Consider the following 18857-nt stretch of genomic DNA (forward strand, 5'->3'; position numbering starts at 1 on the left):
CTCATTCTCTCTCTCTCCCTCAGTGAGTCAGTGCGACAGGCGTACTCACTCTACCATGCACTTACATTTCAGTACGTGACCAACACAGCTCACTCACAATAATTCACAGAGCAAACAGACGGCGCGCATGCGTCGTTGTTTTCTTGCCGCGACCTCCATCGTGTGTATAGCGCGATCACAGCATGAACTGAGCGAACGAGGGAAGAGTTTTATTAAATAGAAAATAAAAACGAAATTTAAGATACTCGTTAAACATATAGTCTCCCGCCGCGGGCCAAATCACTTTCTTCCTTGCCATATATGCGTCGAAACACGTATGTGCCGTGATGCAATTCGTCACGTCCTTGACATATGTGCAGCCGACACTCGCAAGTCGCCTGCTCTCACTCACACACGGTCGTCGAGAAGCGATAAAGGAACACGTGTTCGCGCACGTACACCGGGTGTAATCGTCTCTCCCCCTTTTCGTTCGTTTACTTTACGTATGTATATATATATATCCCCCGCGGGCGAGCGGCCCCGGCAGATGAGCGGCAAGCGAAAAAGAGGCGTGGCTGTATACATGTCGTTTGTACAAGGAACGACTACGCCGTCCAAAGCAAACGAAGGCCAAGGTCGCGTCCCGTGTTTCCTTGTGAGCGGCGTTGAACAAGGAGTGCGATACGACATGTGGTCCTTTTTTAACGACGTCGAAGGACTTGGAGGAGTTGGGAGTGGGTGGCGCCGAGTAAAGAGGAGTTATCTGCGAGGGTATAGATGATACCACGTGCGAACATGTGGCGTCGTCTACGTCCAGTACAAAACGAGTCCTAGTACGAGCCGGTCGGTACACATGTTCTTGCTAAATCATGCGGCTAAATCTACACATACAGTATACTATTAGGTATAGTAGTTTATAGGCAGATCTTTTAGCGATAACTATACGCGTCTATAGCAGTGGTCGCGGCGCGACCAATTCTCCTCTGTTCGAAGAGTAGCGGTTAGTAGCGAAAAACACCTTGTTTCGCTTCTTTCTATGTCGTCTTGCGCGTTGGCCACTATCTTTCTTCATTTTCATACCGCGCAGCTTTTGCACGAGTTTCGGGGATCTGCCTGCATACGCCTCAACGTAAGAAAGAAATTTTATTGAATAACTTTCTCGCTTACTTTCCGCTCTTGTGATGGAATCTAGATAAACCCTCAGGTGAAACCCTGTCTTCAGGGGCCTTGAGGTATATTGTAAGTAAATGAATACCGCAGTAGCAAATTTTAGTTCGCCTGCATGGGCAGCCTGCGGACGATGTCTTGCGCATCGCTGAGAATGTTTCTGGACAAGGCAGCGTGACTGTTTAAGCAGCATGCAAGCAAGCAAGATTGCATAGTGTTCGCTGTAACAGAGCTACCGCTGTCGCAACAAACCGAGTTCGTATTATCCGGAGAAACGCTGAAGTCTGCGCATTTATTTATTTATTTATTTATTTATTTATTTATTTATTTATTTATTTTCTTTGTGTGCTGTTTCCTGGCACTCTTGCGTCGGTCGTGCAACCTTAAAGAATCTCTCATTTTAAGGCTCAATGAGGTTTCAATTGAGGCTATTGGTACGATGTAATTCATGCGTGACTTCTCTCTCTCTCTCTCTCTCTCTCTCTCTCTCTCTGTGTGCGTGTGTGTGTGCGTGCGTGTGTGCGTGCGCGTGCGTGTGTGTGATGCAATTGACGTCCGCTTGCGAACGATAAAGAGCCCGACACTTTTACGCACTCCTTCGGCCTTGTAACTTCCAAGTGCATTCTTTGTAATAAATACCGGCGCAGTAAAACGAACGGCTGACTTTAAATGTCGGGCCAACTGAAACGAAACACGTATGAACTCGCAATAAGCCTAGTTTCGTATGGTGTACATACACGGAACACTCCGCGCAAAACGTACCGCTTGAAATACGGGTGGAAGTGACAGCAGATGCTCGCCAAACATAGTCTATAACCCGATACCGAAACTCCGCCTGACAGGTCCTTTCGGGAAGTGACCCTTGAAACTGTTTCAGTAGCACATAGCGTTCGTTTACTACCGGTTTAGCCGTGCTCGTTTACTACCGGTTCAGTGAAAGTGAAACTTCGTTGCACTTCGCCTTTAATTCCCGATAACAGACGGGACACGGTGCTCCCAGTGTACTGACTGCCCCCCGTCGTTTCTCTCTCTCGGCGTGCCCTGGTGCAGGACGACTTCGACTCGCTGCGACCCCTGTGCTACCCGAACGCGGCGGTGCTGCTGCTCTGCTTCTCGGTGGTGTGCCCCACCTCGTTCCAGAACGCGTCGCAGAAGTGGCTGCCCGAGCTGAGGCGGCACTGTCCCGACGCGCCCATCGTGCTCGTCGGAACCCAGTGCGACCTGCGCTCGGACGTCAAGGTGAGAGTGTGCCACGACGGGCCTGCAGATTGAAGCCGACCGCGGCGAACCCGGGTACAGCGAATTGCTCTCTATATCGAACTTGCGAAACCCATTTAGCGGATACTGAGGCAGAAGAAGTTCTTAAAACGAACTGGACTTTGGATGTAGTTTCAAATGTTTCGGAAATCGGGAATTGGGAGCTCTTAAAGACACGCTAAAGAGAAAGAATAAGGCAGTCTAGACAGATATATGTGCATGCAAATGGTGCTTTTGGCAGAACGCGCACGTGGATTTCTACCAAACGACGTGCTAAACATGCCGATGCTGCTCTTTTTAGCACCCGCGCACGGATTTGTGCGAAAACGCGTATATAGAGTATATACTTCGACACTCTATTTTTGTTAGTTTCGTTGCAATAGATTAATTTGTTGTAATAGATAATTAGGTTGTAACATATTTATAGATGACACACACACAGACACAATGTTATGTGTGTGTTTTGTTATTGTTTTTCGTATTTGGATGGCTGTGAGGCTCAGTAAAACACCATCAAACTTGCTAAATTCAGTCTTTGGCTTTTCTGAAAAGCAATGCAGTCGAACCGTACCGATAAAAAAGGTTAACTGTGGCACGAGCAGGCGTCGCCCAAAATCCATGACGTGACGTCACGGTGTACATAGTGAGGGGAACTTCAAGGCGGCGTCGCCACCAGTCTTTTGTATTCCGCGTCTTTTTCTAGCATACTGTAAGCCTCATCTCGTCGGCAAGAGATGCTTTTTTGGTACTGCGAAAGCGTAACTTACTAGAATAACTCAAATAGCAATCGTTTATTGACAGCTGAAGGCGTACTACAGGTCGGGAAAAGCTCAATGTCTTTATACAGCATCCCTTCAAGGTTGATATATAACTAGAACCACGAATATGTGCCTCGCTCTAAGCCTGGCAGGTGTTCATCTCCGCCAAGCCTATGGCGTGATCACCTCACACTGTCCTCGCCGCAGGTGCTCATCGAGCTCGCCCGCTACGGCGAGGAGCCCGTGCCGGAGTCCGCGGCACGGCACGCCGCCCACCGCATGGGGGCGCTGGCGTACGTCGAGTGCTCGGCGCTCACGCAGAAGAATCTCAAGGAGGTCTTCGACACGGCCATCGTCGCGGCGCTGCGTCGGAACAGCCCGGGTCTCGTGGGCAAGGGCTTCCACCTGCTGTCCACCAGGTCGCCGGCCTCCAGGAGCAACGGCGCGGGACAGTTCACCAACGGCTTCGTGCCGTTTCCCCGGAGGCGCGCCATGTCGCTGGACCGGCGGGCCCGGGACGACGGCAAGAAGACGGGCTGGAAGAAGTTGTGCTGCTTCATCTGAGGTGTTCGTTTGTGCGTGCGTTTTGTGTGCGTGTATGGTGCGTGTATAGCCGAAGTGCGGTTCCTACGCTGCGGAGACCTTGACGAGAAATTTGTTTCGTAGAACACGGTGTTGGTCGTAGCGTTGTGGAGCAACGACGGGTTTTGGTTCGTTTCGACGAGGGATGCGACCAACGTGTCAGGAAACACAAGTCTCAGGGTTGAAGTCAAGATCATCACTGGCAACAGGGCATCGCCTGGGGACTGGAGAGCTACGCCGAGCCAGTCGGTTCTCGCCAACGCTGGAAGTGATTTGTGAAGGCGTGCGGTCGCGTTCTGCGGAAGCTTTAAGACCGGCGCATTAACAGACTGGCTACGTGCGACGGCGCCGCGCCGTAGACGGTCGCTCATTGCAGCTTCTGGACGTTTTTTCGACGAGATTTGTCCAGAATAGGCATGGGTCTTCAGGGGTCAAGTCAAGATGACGGCGGCGACCGGAGAAACAAAGGCTGTGGACCGCAGCTACACGTAGCCCGAGTCGGTTCCCATTGACCTTTTTTTTTTTTTTTTTTTTTTTTTTTTTTTTTTTTTTTTACGAAAGTCTTCGTGATGTTGTTCTGGATAAACGGTGCCACCAACAGGTGTTTCTGGTTTCGCAATCTGGTACTGATAATCGGAGCGGAAGAGCCTTCGCGTCTCCAATTCCGGCCTTCCTGCCAGATGGCGTCGGCGTGAACTCCATGATTGTGACCACGTGTTCGCCGACTCGCCATGGCCCATCGTTGCTATCGCGTGTAGCGGTTTATTGACCGCGGACTGGCTAGGAGTACGTGAGAGCGACAAGAACGACAAGGATAGGAAAGAAAGAAGGCTTTGAGTAACCTATCGCTATCCGACATGTGCCGTCTAGTAATGTGATCGTCGGACGCATTCGACACCAGGTGTGCATACCTGTCACGCCGAGCCCTACCGAGCTTGAGCCCAAGCAAGTCGCACTTCAGCAATTACTCCGAGCGTTTTAACGGGAGGTGATCATACTTCAGCAGTGACTGTACATGTCGGGACACTTCGTGTGGAACGTCCAGTCAAAGCAAGACGTCGTCCTCTACGAGGACAATTTCCAGCTGTGTAGACTGTGCTTTTCACCGACAGCTGTAACTGTTTGGTGACTGTGTCGTCGGCTTGTGATGGCAGTGGTCATTGTTTATAGTGGTGCTGCGAAGTGACGGTCGAAGACTGTGCAAATCTGCTCGCCCAGGCATCGAGATAGCGTATGGTCTTTTTCTTTTCCTTTTTTTTAAACCGTGTCCGTAAAGCGTTTTGAGTTTACGGAATGCCGGATCACCGGATACGTCGACGGTAGCAACAGTACGAGTAGCGCCATCTTGCGACACTCTCTTCAAACACGACGCCTTAGAAGCGTTTTTGTTTGTGCCAATGCTCTAGCACAAAGGGTATATGGTATGGTGTGAAAAACTTGATTCAGGTCATTCAGGTCGCGCTAGTTTCCTAGCCCGAAGCGGGCCGCTCCCACGTCGGGACCGAAAGGCCTATAGCCTCTCGGCCGCATCGCGGGCCCGATGGACTACCCATGTCTGTTCCTCTAGTTCAGGGCTACGGAGAGCCGCGTCCCAACGCACCTTATCGCTATGTAACGTACATCCAGTACGCAATGTGGGCAGAAGGGGAAAAAAAAAGGAAACTCCCCATAGGTCAACGATCACTGTGGCTGACGTCTCTGCACCACCAGATAATGAGAACGTGCCCGTAACAACTGTAGGTCTCTCTGCTCCATTTGAGCTCAGTCAAAAGGTGGCACCACCACCGCTGCTGCGCACGTCTGCCTTGCCGGTGTTCTGGCATTCCGTGAACTGTGATATTCTTATGGACAGGCTAAAAACTCTTGTTTTATTTTCCCCTTTGCATTCTTGTCTGCCGAAACATCCATCTCTGAAACGCTGGACGAGGCCTGAAGGTCGGTGAGGTGCAGTTTTCTTTTCTTTTTTTCTTTTTTATACAGTGCGCTCCAGTCAACAGTCCTTCCACCATCGAGCATCAGACACCCGTCGAGCACGTCATCTGTACTGCGTATACCGTCTGGTCTCGCGCATGTTCTGGTCATGGTGTTCTGTCTAACCGACCTCTGGCAGACGGTGATGGTAACTCCAGCGACAACTGTGCCTGCTGGCGACCGCGCGCGGCATTGCGACGAGGCTCTGAACGTCAAGCTTTATAACTCGGTCAATATTCCTTTATTTTGTGGCCAGTCTCCGAGACAGCGCCGTTACATGTGTCCGTAAGGTAGTTTTCAACCATTGTGTCAGACTGCCGTCTCAGAGGGTTTATGATCATTTCTCTGTGTATATTAACCCTTTCTCAGTTACTGCTTGCCTTCAAAATGCATAGTATAAGGCCCCTTGAAACAGACTTTATGCTGTTTTCCCGGTGATGACAATATTTTTTTTTCTGCTCTGTACACGCGTTTGTAGGGCACATTACGCCCGATCCGTCGCACTGGTTTACGCAGTTTTTTATGTCGTCGGGGTATCCGCTCGTTTAATACTATTGCTTTTGATGCTCGTTTAATGGTTGCGTTGCTATCTCTTACTCTCCACGCCTCTCTTCGCCAAGCCATAAGAAATCAAGTTTCCTTTAGGCAGTTCTTGCGTGAGGGATCACGTGACCGGAGAGCACCGATTGAACGAGCCGCTAAAACCCGGCATTGCACTGCCGGTTCGCGCACTTACGGTGCGGTTCATTCTTCAAGGGGACACTGACATGACAATGTCATTGTAGATTGCAGGCAAGTACTAAGAGAACACCCAATTAGTATTCAGTGCAAGATAGCTTAACGTTTATCTAAAGTTGTGGAAAGAAAGTGCATGATTCGACACGTTAAGTAGACGTGTACCAATCAACAGGTTTTTCTGCGTGCCTCTGTAATCAAAACTGGACCGTAATCGGTGCCGAGATAGTAACTAGGTGTTCTTTTTAAGAACGTACCATGCCGTACATCGGCGGACATTACAACTGCCATTAGAGAAGGAGTGTCCGCTCGGGAACTCTCCCTGCCACCGTGATTATCAAATTTTGTAGTCACGTGACTCTGACGTCGAGGATATTGTACAGTATAAATCGTCAGTGTACTGTGGCAGTATAGGGGAGTTTGCAGCATCAGCTGCTGTCTCCTAACGATTTAAGTGATGCCTGTGGCCGAGGTGTGACCCCAAATGACATTAAATTGAAGCCGTGCACGGAATTGCAAGTGACTACCATGTACAGCGAAGTGCTGACTTGAATGATGTGGTGTGGTAGCTCGGCTGTTCCAAGTTGTGTACATAAATGATTGTCGCTGCACAAAACCTTCGAAGTTGGTGACGCCGGTCACGCAGTCTGTTTCGACGCCGGTCACGCAGTCTGTTTCAGCTAAGCGTAACGGACCGTTCGCTAAAGCAACACGCAGCACTACGTCTGCGCATTATAGCAAGGCTCGTATGGAGGACCGCCTACCGCCACCCTCTCCCTCTCCATTGAAAAAGGAAAGAAAGGAAATGATGTTAGAGCTATATGACCGTACGATTAGCGGCGTTATTTGCTCATGCTAATTTATTTTTGTATGATAACGTTACTTCTATTTGGGAAACGACGCCTGTTGTGCGGAGATATCACGTAGCTTCGAGACCAATCATAGTGTCCTTGACATTGGGCCTGTATTTAAGAAAAAAAATTTACCAGTAGGCACCTCCGCTTACAACCCACGTACAAAAAAAAAAATTCTTTTTACAATCTTCACGATTAGATAGAGGCTCCGAAATCTCGGACAACGCGTGCTCCAGGCGCTTTTGGAAAGCCTGAACAATCCTTATGAAATGATGCAGTCACAGAACAATCCTTGTGTAACTGTGCGGCAGTTTGTAATACAGTTCTTTTAGTACAGCTTCCCACATCTCTCCTTTCCGTATAGACTGTAGAATAGCTCACCCCGCAAACTGTGTTCTGGTGACAAGCGCCAAAACCAAACGAAGCAAACAAACTCTCTACTACATACTGTGCCAACATTCTTTGTTGAGTGGTAACGTTGCCCAGTAGAAACGCCGCCAAACAGACTGTGTTCAAACAGCGTATTTGCAAACCAACAAAATCGCTCAGATGCAAAAATATATACGGTAAAGTTGCATCAACAAACAGCCTTAAGCAGTGTGCCAAGCGTAACAGAAGAAAAAAAAAAGCCCGTATTTTCGCTGATTTATCAGCAAGAGGGACGCGTTTCCTGCAAGAGATAATCATTCTTGAGCGCCTGTTCAGAAGTTTTTTACACACACACACAAACACACACACACACACACACACACACACACACACACAAGTATATATATATATATATATATATATATATATATATATATATATATATATATCTGATACCGTACCCCTAAGAAAATCAGTCTGCATCAGTCATTGGAGAGCTTTTTCGCGAACGGCCGGCCACCGATTTAATCACAATCACACTGCTGGGCAGGCAGAGGTACGAAAATTTAGCTGGAAAACTTCCTCACTCTGAACATGAACATGATCTTGTAAGCCTCCCAGTGACTACTGTGAGTTAGGTGCCTGAGATAAAGGTCTGTGCCAAGCTTGATAAGCATTAGTATTGTTTGTGACAACGCTCGAAACCGGATGTATTCGAGCTTCGAGAGTGACAAAACACTAATGCCCGAGTCGTCTGTCTACCTGTCAGCAAAGCACGTCGGCTTTGTTTGTCCTTCCCGGCCCTGTATAGCTGTAGCGTAGTAACTTCCGTCATCTAAAACAGTACCCACTACATTTGTCCCCCACTGAGGAGTTTTAGCATACCGTAATTGCGTGGCGATTTGGAGCGTGTACGTAACTGCACGCCAAATGTTTGCACTGTTTGCGCCCTAATGAGCACTAGCTGTGGCGAACGCCTGTACGCGGCTCGCTAAATATAGATAGCAACGGTGCACGTAACAACATCGCTTTCTTGCTACGGCGACCTAAAACTCCATAGTAAACAATCTTGGCACACCGCAATTCTTTGCTACAGTAGACCGGCAATGAACATACCTGAGACGACGTATGTTGCTAGTAAGTTTTAAAGCACACAGCGAACATATTTGCAGCGTAATTAGCCTGCGCTAAAACTCCCTAACTTCAGTGTCACCGCGCGTGTAGGCTTTGTTTTTTGTAAGTGTGACGCACTTGCTTCTTGTTATCGCACCGCAATGCACCTCTTTCTTTTGTTGCTGTCGATGATGTGCTCATTGTTATCGCTGTGCGTCGTTAAAGTGCACGCACTTGGGTTTCTTTATTATTTTTAGCTTGTTCTCGTAGCGCGTTATCCACTAGTGCCCCCCTCCCTCAACCTATATCAGCCTTTGCGATAGCGCAGGTTGCGGCAGGAGGGGCGCCCCCTACACCAAGAAATCGAAAGACATATCAGTTTTTTGCCTCGTGCTTTAGACCCTTCGCTGAGTTTGAAGCCCTGCATTGGTGTCTTAGCGCGAACCGTTGTCTCTGTACCTTATTGTCTTTTTTTGTTTGTGCCGTTTTCTTTTCCCTTTCCTAACCTTCCTCCTCCTAGCCACCGATAACAGCGCAAAAGCGCCGATCTGTGCAGTTGCCTCGAAATGTTTCTGAACCATGCTCGAGACAATCGTCAGAGTTCATGCTTTGGCGATTCATTCTTCCGTACACTAGACGTGATTAGAGAGTTTTAGCGGACCAATAGCGCAGTAGTGGTGCGGCCATTGTGAAATCCCAAGCATTTCAGCATCGACGCATGTTGCGACGAATGGAACAATTAAGTAGAGTCATCGTTCAGGCGGAAAAGATCAGATCTTGAAGGATATTTCGATGTCGCGATCGAGGCTCTCAGCGTCAGGCGCAGGTGACGTATCTATAGATCTATCCATGGATATTACTAGTTGGTCTATCTATAGACATATTTATAGATATCACTTATAGAATAACAATCGTCTAGCGGTAGCATTGGTATGAGATTTGCGCTACGACGCGAGCAGGCCTGAAGTGTTTCAAGAAATGTTAGTGGCGGCTGCAAGTCTCGTTTATGTCTGTGCAATGTACCTGTAGAATATATCCCACATTTGTTAACGAATAACATTTTATTACTTGCTTAGACAGTAGTTTGAATACTACTGTTATTTATTACACATTTAACTTTGCTATCGAGCTACTGAATGGAAAGTGCACAGAGAAAACCGAAATGCACGTGGTGGCCAAATTCGTGATACATCCTGACTCACCGAATTAGCAGAATGATTTAGCATGGTCGTGCTTTAACAGAATGATATAGCGTCATCGCTGTTTATCAGAATTATTTAGCACGCTACAGGCACCCATCCTTTCAGGTCACCGGAAGCGCACTGCTAATGACTCCGATCTCTTGGCTACGCTAAGGCGCTTCACTACCGCGTTTCTAAAACTCCCCAACTTGATTCGCACGATGTGGTTCCTCCGATAACACCTTGAGGTTGAAGAGTGCATTTAAAACGTGAATTTAGAAAGAAAATGGATGTATTGAATAACAAAGCAATTGTACATAATACAATTTCGTCTAGTGGAGCTGATTGCAACGTTGTAACAGAATAATGCCGAGCGAATGTTTTCTGAAACTTCCTAATTTCGTGTGCGTAATGTGATTCCTCTGATTGAGGTTAAAAGTACCTTCAAAGGGGGAAATTAAATGTAGCATGACGCAATAAAAACCAAATGTACCGAAAAAGATGCACAAATTGATCATGTGGCTTACATTTTCTTTTTTCCTTGTTTCTTTGCTTTCTCATATACCTTGGTTCGTTGTTCGTTGCTTCTCGATCTTCTCGGCATGCGCTTCCAGATATTCGCGTGCACTTTATTGTTTCTATGAACGTGATCGCCAGAGCGGCGACATGCGGTTTTGTGTTGGAAGTGACTCGACGTAAACGACGTGTGTGTGTTGTGGACTTGTATATTATTCGTTGTGTATGATGTGTAAATAGGATATTAATAAAGTGCGCAATTTTTTAGGACAACACTGAACCTTCGTGTCTGATCTCTCATCATTCTGGCCAAACAAATCTGTGCACGCGTCTGAGGGCACGTGCGCAAGGTGAGTTATGCTTGCGCTCAGAAAATGACAATCCCAGTGGCATATATATATATATATATATATATATATATATATATATATATATATATATATATATATATAAGGTGCTGTGTGCGCGTGTATGTGCGCCGTTCAGGAATACTGGGAGCGAATCCTGCATTGTGAACGCATTATTTATTTATTTATTTACGCTTTTACCCATAGCTCATTGCGACACTATAATATATGGCATCGAAATACACGCCCCAGCGAAGGCTGTATGTTTGCAGGCTACATACGACAGGAGTTAATGTGGCGAGGGGGGGGGGGGGGGGGGGGGCACGTCATAGCTACCATGTTTTCGACAAGCTATGTTCCGAAAAAGAACGCGCCACTGAGTCGCACCCGAGGAAGTTAGATATTAGTAACGATCGTAACCCAAGTCAACAAACAATTACGTCAACGAAAGCACAAAACAAATTGTTCCTGTGGTGCTTAACAAATTAAGAACGACGGTTAGATTTACGATAAGCTTGATATTTGAGATAAAGAAGAAAAACAGGAAAATGAAAGAACTGAACTTTTGCCTCCCGTGGTAGCCCAATCCTCAAAATTGCAGACAACGCGTGCGATATGTTCTCTCCATGGGTCCGTTGGAAAGATTTCGCTTACTTGTATACTTATTAGCCTACACGCAATACCGGGTCACCGGAGGCGTAAACGTCAGCAGCCTCGTCATTATGGCGCCATCTTGTGGCGCGACGTTCGACCAGACCGGACAGAGCTCAGATTGCAGCAACCAACCATATTCTTCTCGTAACTGCTCGATTAAAGCGGCGGCTCAGTGACAGTGTCCGTAAGAGGCATTTTTTTTTTCTATTTCCCCTAAACGGAAACACCCATGAACAAAACAAAAAATGCGTGGCTATGCTATCGCAAACACCAGGGACCAGCGGAGCTCGGAGGTTCTGGTCTCTGGTGTTTTCGATGGCAGAGCCGCACAATTTTTTGCCACTGCGAGAAAGAGGACCGCCGAAGCGAGCGCGCGGGTTTTTATCGCAAGCAATGACGTCACACTACCTGTGTCCCCCGCCGCGCCGCTCCTACTCCCCCGCTAGGATACACCCACCCTCGCCGCGTATCTGTGCTGCGCGATACTATTCTTATACTCTGCGTTCACTCTCGCTCAGCTCTCCCTTCTCCAACTCGGCGAAGCTGAGTACGTCAAGAGAAACCCAGCGAGGTTCTAGCAGCTCCCCAGTAAAAAACTCTATGACGTTGTGGTGAGACCTGGCGTCACACGATGTCGATACATACCGGCGTTGTTATCACAGTCGACGTCCCTAGTAGCCCGATATTCCCTGAAGGACAATACGTATAACGGACAAGCTAAGACAGCGTGCACAGTAAAACGTTGCACTTAGACTGTCTGCAACCTCGCTTTCTAAAACAGCGTAACCACGGCGCGCTCATTAGGTCGTTTCAACGGCCTCGCTCCGTAATTGACTTCCTCTGTTCCTTGTCTGGGATCACCGGGAACCTGGGCGACCCACTGGTCGAGGGTTCGTTATTAATAGCAGCTGTCACGGATTTGCTTAGAAACGTGACCAGCTGCCTCGGTACGGCAGCACTAGCAAAGAAATGGGAGTCGTCGAAAAATAAGCTGCTCTCACGTGACACGGATGCTCGCTGCGAATCACGGACAGACGCGCACGCTCGCACGGACGGACTGATGACAGTTCAGTGGCATTCTCATAGAGGCACGACCCCTGAAGCGTGTACCATACATGCTCACGTAATAGGTGTGCTTCTTTTTTTTTTTTTTCGAATGATCAAATTTAATTTTGATTGCTTGCTTGAGTGAGTGAGTGATTTATTACTGTCTGTCCGTCTGTCTGTCTGTCTGTCTGTCTGTCTGTCTGTCTGTCTGTCTGTCCGTCTGTCCGTCTGTCCGTCTGTCTGTCTGTCTGTCTGTCTGTCTGTCTGTCCGTCCGTCCGTCCGTCCGTCCGTCCGTCCGTCCGTCCGTCCGTCCGTCTGTCTGTCTGTCTGTCTGTCTGTCTGTCTGTCTGTCTGTCTGTCTGTCTGTCCGTCCGTCCGTCCGTCCGTCCGTCCGTCCGTCCGTCCGTCCGTCCGTCCGTCTGTCTGTCTGTCTGTCCGTCTGTCCGTCTGTCTGTCTGTCTGTCTGTCTGTCCGTCTGTCCGTCTGTCCGTCTGTCTGTCTGTCTGTCTGTCTGTCTGTCTGTCTGTCCGTCCGTCCGTCCGTCCGTCCGTCCGTCCGTCCGTCTGTCTGTCTGTCTGTCTGTCTGTCTGTCTGTCTGTCCGTCTGTCCGTCTGTCCGTCCGTCTGTCTGTCTGTCTGTCTGTCTGTCTGTCCGTCTGTCCGTCTGTCTGTCTGTCTGTCTGTCTGTCTGTCTGTCTGTCCGTCCGTCCGTCCGTCCGTCCGTCCGTCCGTCCGTCTGTCTGTCTGTCTGTCTGTCTGTCTGTCTGTCTGTCTGTCTGTCTAGATGCGTATCAACTTCAAGAGAAAACTGCGCATTGAGATCGTGGACAAAAGCCAGGCAAAGGAATAACAGAGACATGCGTCGATTTCCTCGAGGAAAGCGCTCCCACAGCATGTTCCGTCTCTGTCGTCACCGCGCTTCCCTTTCGTCATCCATGGTGGCTTCATATAGCGCAGTTTTTCCCTCGAAGTAGTACATCTATAGGGGTAGCTTCTCGAGCAAGGATGGAGTTACGTGCGAGTGTAACATTAAGCGAAGTCGCTGTACGCAGCTCTATATACGCGGTATATGTGCACACCCTTGCGCGGCCGAATCGTGCCCACGCTTTCGCGCAAGACCACGGAGATGTTCGTGCCTCGGAAAAGACCGCACAAGGTGAATTCGATTTCCCGTATGCGTCATCACGAACAAGCCGACAAAGTGAAAAGCAGAACAAGCGGTTAGAAAGAAAGAAAGAAAGAAAGAAAGAAAGAAAGAAATCGAAGCAACACGATGCCCGTACAGAAAACGAGGGGTTCACTCTGAAAAATGAACTCGCGTCCGGCGGCGGCGTTTGGCAAAGCGCGTTGCAAACGCGTGCACAACGTATACGCAAGTCCGTGCGTGCGGCGGACCGACCCATCTATTACTATTCGGAGGCTCAGGACCTCTCTACGTGCGCGATCAGTGAGCTGCAAATGCGTATATACGCTTGGAGACGAGCTGTCTCTTTCTATATCGCTTATTTTTGTTTCCTTTTCGTTTTCTTCGTGCAGTGACTGGTGGCCGACCTCCATTTAGGTTTAATTTATGTTCTATACAACAAGCATGCGTCGGACGAGCCCATTCGTTTCGTTTTCGTACGGACCCACTCATTAGAATGCGTGTGCCCGTAAAAAATCAATCTGTAATACTGCGGCGTATATGTAGAACGCTTCCAACGGTGGCAGGTTCGATTTCACAGTTTTTTTTTTCTTTTTCAATCGGCGCAATATTGTTTGAATTAGTTAATAAAATTCCGGGGTTGTAACGTGCCAAAACCACAATCTTATTATCAGGCACGCCGCTGTGGGGAAGGCTCCGGGTTAATTTTTAACCACCTGGCGTTGTTTAAAGTACACCCTATGCACGGTATATGTACGAGCATGTTTGGCCACGTGCCTATCTTCATTTTTCTCTCGTTCGACTGCAGGAACAAGAGGAAAATTCAACCCCACGGGAAGAGATTCGCCCATCTGATGTTTCTGTCTACCGGCAGTATAGCAATGAGCTAGTAGAGAAAGAGCAATCTTACAAACCACTAAGTCGACGGGGACGTGTAGAATATATCCTACGCTGAAAAAGAAACGAATTAGTTCGGCAAGGAATCCAATCCTGGGTTAAAATGACTGCGTGCTCTCTCTCTCTCTCGTATTACCGTATTTCCTCATATTTTACTCTTTCCCTCGTGAATCTAAGGCCTTCGATCCTCACCTTCTCACAGCCCTCAGAACCGGAAGGGCTCGAATGGAAACATTAAGAGGCGGTTTGTTAGCCTCGAGTCTAATCACCGTGCCGCCCCCTTTTGGTCCCTATGTGCACTAAGAATAGAGAAGACTGAGGTTAAAAAAAATAGGTCGACATACCCGTTCCCCAGCACACGGACTCATGCTCGCGATATACATTCATACCACACGCCTACAAGATAAAGCGCTAGCGAATGACCGAAGGTCCAAGAGTGTCGGTAGCCGACGTGGGCATCAGCAGGAACGCGAATGCCGGTTAACGCGAGTACGAACAAAAGCCAGCGACGGTGATTCCGAGTAGATGTGGGAGCACGTGATCGCAAGCTGGCACAGTCGATTTTCTAGTCGACATTTAAGTAAGAAGGGGAAAAAATGGAGTTGGGCAGGCGTATGGCAGATAACCGGTGGACCATTGGACTTACAGAACGGGTGCCAAGGGGAGGGAAGCGCAGTCGAGGACGGCAGAAAATTAGCTGGAGTTATGAAATTTGGATATTTGCAGGCGCAAGTCGGAATCGGATAGCGTAAGATATGGCAGGGTAATTGGAACTCGCTGGAACAGGCCTTCGTCCTGCAATGTAGGTGGAAGAAGAAGAAGAGGGAGAAGAAGAAGAAGAAGAAGAAGAAGATGACGATGATGATGATTACGATATCGAGTCAGAACGTGAGAGTGACCGTTTGCGATTGTGAATGGACGTGATATTGAGCGCGAGTGAGTGCCGATGAGGGGGCGCGGATGCGAATATAAAGCGCGAATGAGTGCTGGTAACTGTGGACGGAAGTGAGCGTTGGCGATGTATGAGCGGGCACGACAAGGGTGATTGCTCCCGAGTCTGAGTGAGGACACAGCCTGTAACAAAAAACGCGCTGTGAGTGAGCATTAGCGAACAGTATCGGCTTATTGTGCCGACCTATACGGTGGGCTACATTCGAATGAACGCAGTGCTAATAGCTGCCCATCCTCCCTCCGCACGTAACAAGTCATGCGCATGCGCCCGAGCAAAAGCGCCGCAGGACGTCCTGACCTGAATGCTAATGAAACGGAGCCACTAACCTTACGGGCATCGGAGGAGTCAGTCTGGGAAACAGCTTTTGCGCGCGCTGCCGTTAAGGCTGTTTGCTTATTCGCCTTACTTTGCCACCCCCCACCCCCTACCACAGTTTTCTTTTTTTCACTGTTCAGATTCTATGCGTTCGGTTCCCTTCTATTTGTCTTCCTTAGACGTGCGAGCGCAACGTATATACGTGCTCGCCTTACTCCAGGTCTCGCCAATTCCGCGCAGTACAGCGAAAGCTGCGGATCGCCTCAGCCAACCACAAGAGGCAACGTTTGTAGAATAGCTCAGCACCACTGTACAGCCTCCTATAATCGCCCCCTTTTTGCGCAACGCCCATATCCTGAATGGAATTGCGTCACGAAATGAATTTAGTGGCGTACGACGGGCGTTCTCCTAAACTTATCCGGTACACGCAGCCGCGGCTGTCGTTATATAACCATCGGATGAAGCGACATGAAGTGAGCTATTGCTGTATGCACGCATTTAGCGAGACGGGGAGTATGTATGCGCGCCGCGATGCGCGCAGCACATTTATGCACAGCAAGTGGCGTGCATCGGCGGCAACGTCCTGTTTGGCAACCGCGGTGTGACGCGAAGGCGCGCAGGAGAGAGAGAAAGAAAAAGAAGAAATCCTGGCAAAACAATTCTCCGAAGACGAGGCTTGCTCTCCAGACACGTTCACATCGCGTCGCCAGTCGGCAACAAGCGGAGCGTTTACAAGGTTTGAGGATTGGGCGAGTTGGTATTGCATTCTAAAACTGGTACAACGCAACACAGAAAGGAAGAAACAAGCCGATCGCACTCAATGCAACATAGAAAGAAAGAAACAAGCCGATCCAACTCAACGCAACATAGAAAGGAAGAAACAAGCCGAGCCGGCCAGATGAAAGAACGGAGCGCTGACTTCCAACTCTGCTGGAAATCAGCGCCCTGTTTTTTGATCTGGCCGGCTCGGCTTGTTTCTTCCTTTCTATGTTGCGCTGTACCAGCTTTAGAAAGCGTTTACGCCCCGTTTTGTTATAAATTAAGCAATCTATTCCAGACGCCAAGTTAATTCCGTGTGTCGGAAGTTTAGTAATTTCTTGCATCTGCGGCACCATCAGAAGCATATGCGCCAGTCGGCAGACACTTAGACGTTAAAATTTTTAGTGAGTTTCGTTGCGTCCACAAATCTGCGTTCCGCGACCATGGCCAGACTTGCGGGACGTGAAGCGGGACGCGCTCAGTATAAGGTGTTTCACCACGCAATCATCCCTTCCAATGGGTGCGAGTTGGACTCATAATACACCTTTGTGGGTGTAATCTGGGTTCAATGGGTGTAATGTTCACTAAGGAGGTTTCACCATGCACATAGCACACAGATACCAACTGGCGCCCACTAAAACGCCCCTTACTGGTGTAATTTGAGTTTGTTTTGCACAGTGATTTTTCTCCACGCAAAGCACCTTTTTCAATGAACGGGATATGAGTTGTATGAGCAAGGATAAAGTGGCCGACGTTCACGTGCACGTAATGTCACCCAACGAGCTCGTTAAGACTAACACGACAAGGTTGACAAGGTTGCCTTTGACGAAGTCGCAGGTAAGTACACCTATCGAAACATCGGGCTGCCTGTCTGAGGCACTTTATCTGTCTATACAACTTGGTCCCACAGTGTGTTTCCATATGTTGGCCCCGCCTCTTGACTTCGGAATTTACTTTTCAGTGAGTGTGTATTCAACTGACAAAACACATTTATCGGTGTAATTTGTGTTATGCTCGATAAGAGTGTTTCATCAAGCATGAGCACCATTTTGAACGGGTACAAGTCAAACACGTCAAACTCCTTTACGGGTGTAATTTGTTTTTCTGTGTGTAACGGTTCACTCGGGGACAAAAAAAAAAGTTATCGTAACACACCCGCTACGTACTAATTTCGCATTCTGTCGTCTTACGCCGCGTTTCCCGTGTTTTTCTCCGCGTAATGCGAGAAGCAGTCCCAACGAGGAAATGTACAGCGAACGAAAAAAAATTAAATAAACGAGAAGCTATTATGTCCGGGAGTCCTCGCACAGTTTAGAAAAACATCGGCGTTGCCTTGCCACGTTGTACGCCTGTAATCGCTTGAGCAAGCTTGCGCTGACACTTTCCTATTGCGATTTTTGTACTACAAGCTTTTTTTTTTTTTCTTGCTGCCTCTCAGATGAAAAGTAAATGTCGCCTGATCGAGTCCGTGATACTCAGGAAGCGAGAGAGAGAGACAGATAAACATGTTTATTCCATAAATGAAGCTTTCGAGAGGCGTCCTCATTCCAGAATGCCTTGAGCTCGGACTGCGTCTTGTGCCCTCGCTATCAGCGGTTACTGATCCTCGAGGTTGCAGCCGGCCAAGTCTCTCTCCCAAAGCTCCTAGGTTGGTTAAAAGTTCAAGCTTACGCTAAAACGATCGATCACGCGCAAGGAACTTTGAGAGGCGCTCAAATTTCAAGTTACAGAAGAAACCAAAAGGCTGGGCGAAGCATGTAGGCACCGTTTCTTGTTTATTTGCGTGCCTGTTTGTTGGGCACACCCGGGGTTCTCTAACGTGCACCTAAATCAAGGAGCACTGGTATTTTCGCATTTCGCTCCCACCGAAATGCGCCAGCGCCGTTGCCGGGACTCGATCCCGCGACCTTATGCTTAGCAGCCCAGCACCATAGCCGCTAAGCAACCACGGCGGACAGCGCCAGCACGCATGTAAAGCGTAACTAGTAAACCGGGCTATATCTTATTCCCTGCGTCAGTACTTGTTCTCATATAATGCAGTTCAAGTGCGATTAAGCAGTGGCTGTCGGAACAGGAATTGGCCTCCCTGGTGCAGTATTCGGCCGCTACTTCCCGAATGATTCCTACAATTAACCTATGGCCCTCAGTCCCCAGCAGCTGCGGAGCAGCTGACCAAGGCGGCAGTCAGACCTGTAACGCAGCACAGGAATCGGTTGGCGCAGGACAGGGGACATAAAACAGGATGATGATGATGATGATG

At 48.6% G+C, this 18857-nt stretch overlaps 1 protein-coding gene and 1 long non-coding RNA gene across 2 annotated transcripts in view; one reads left to right on the plus strand and one right to left on the minus strand.

The window, feature by feature from the left end:
* LOC126533588 (cell division control protein 42 homolog) overlaps window positions 1–4277 on the plus strand; it is a 135157-nt gene extending 130880 nt beyond the window's left edge. Inside the window, exons 3-4 of the mRNA XM_050180753.3 lie at window positions 2197–2385; window positions 3369–4277. Of these exons, the coding sequence (XP_050036710.1) occupies window positions 2197–2385; window positions 3369–3725 (546 nt within the window). The 3' untranslated portion in view covers window positions 3726–4277. The remainder of the gene's footprint in view (window positions 1–2196; window positions 2386–3368) is intronic.
* Window positions 1–18857, minus strand: part of LOC129385553 (uncharacterized) — a 449244-nt gene that overhangs the window by 412648 nt on the left and 17739 nt on the right. The window lies entirely within an intron of this gene.

Source organism: Dermacentor andersoni, chromosome 7 (assembly GCF_023375885.2).
Source record: "Dermacentor andersoni chromosome 7, qqDerAnde1_hic_scaffold, whole genome shotgun sequence".
Lineage (NCBI taxonomy): Eukaryota > Metazoa > Arthropoda > Arachnida > Ixodida > Ixodidae > Dermacentor > Dermacentor andersoni.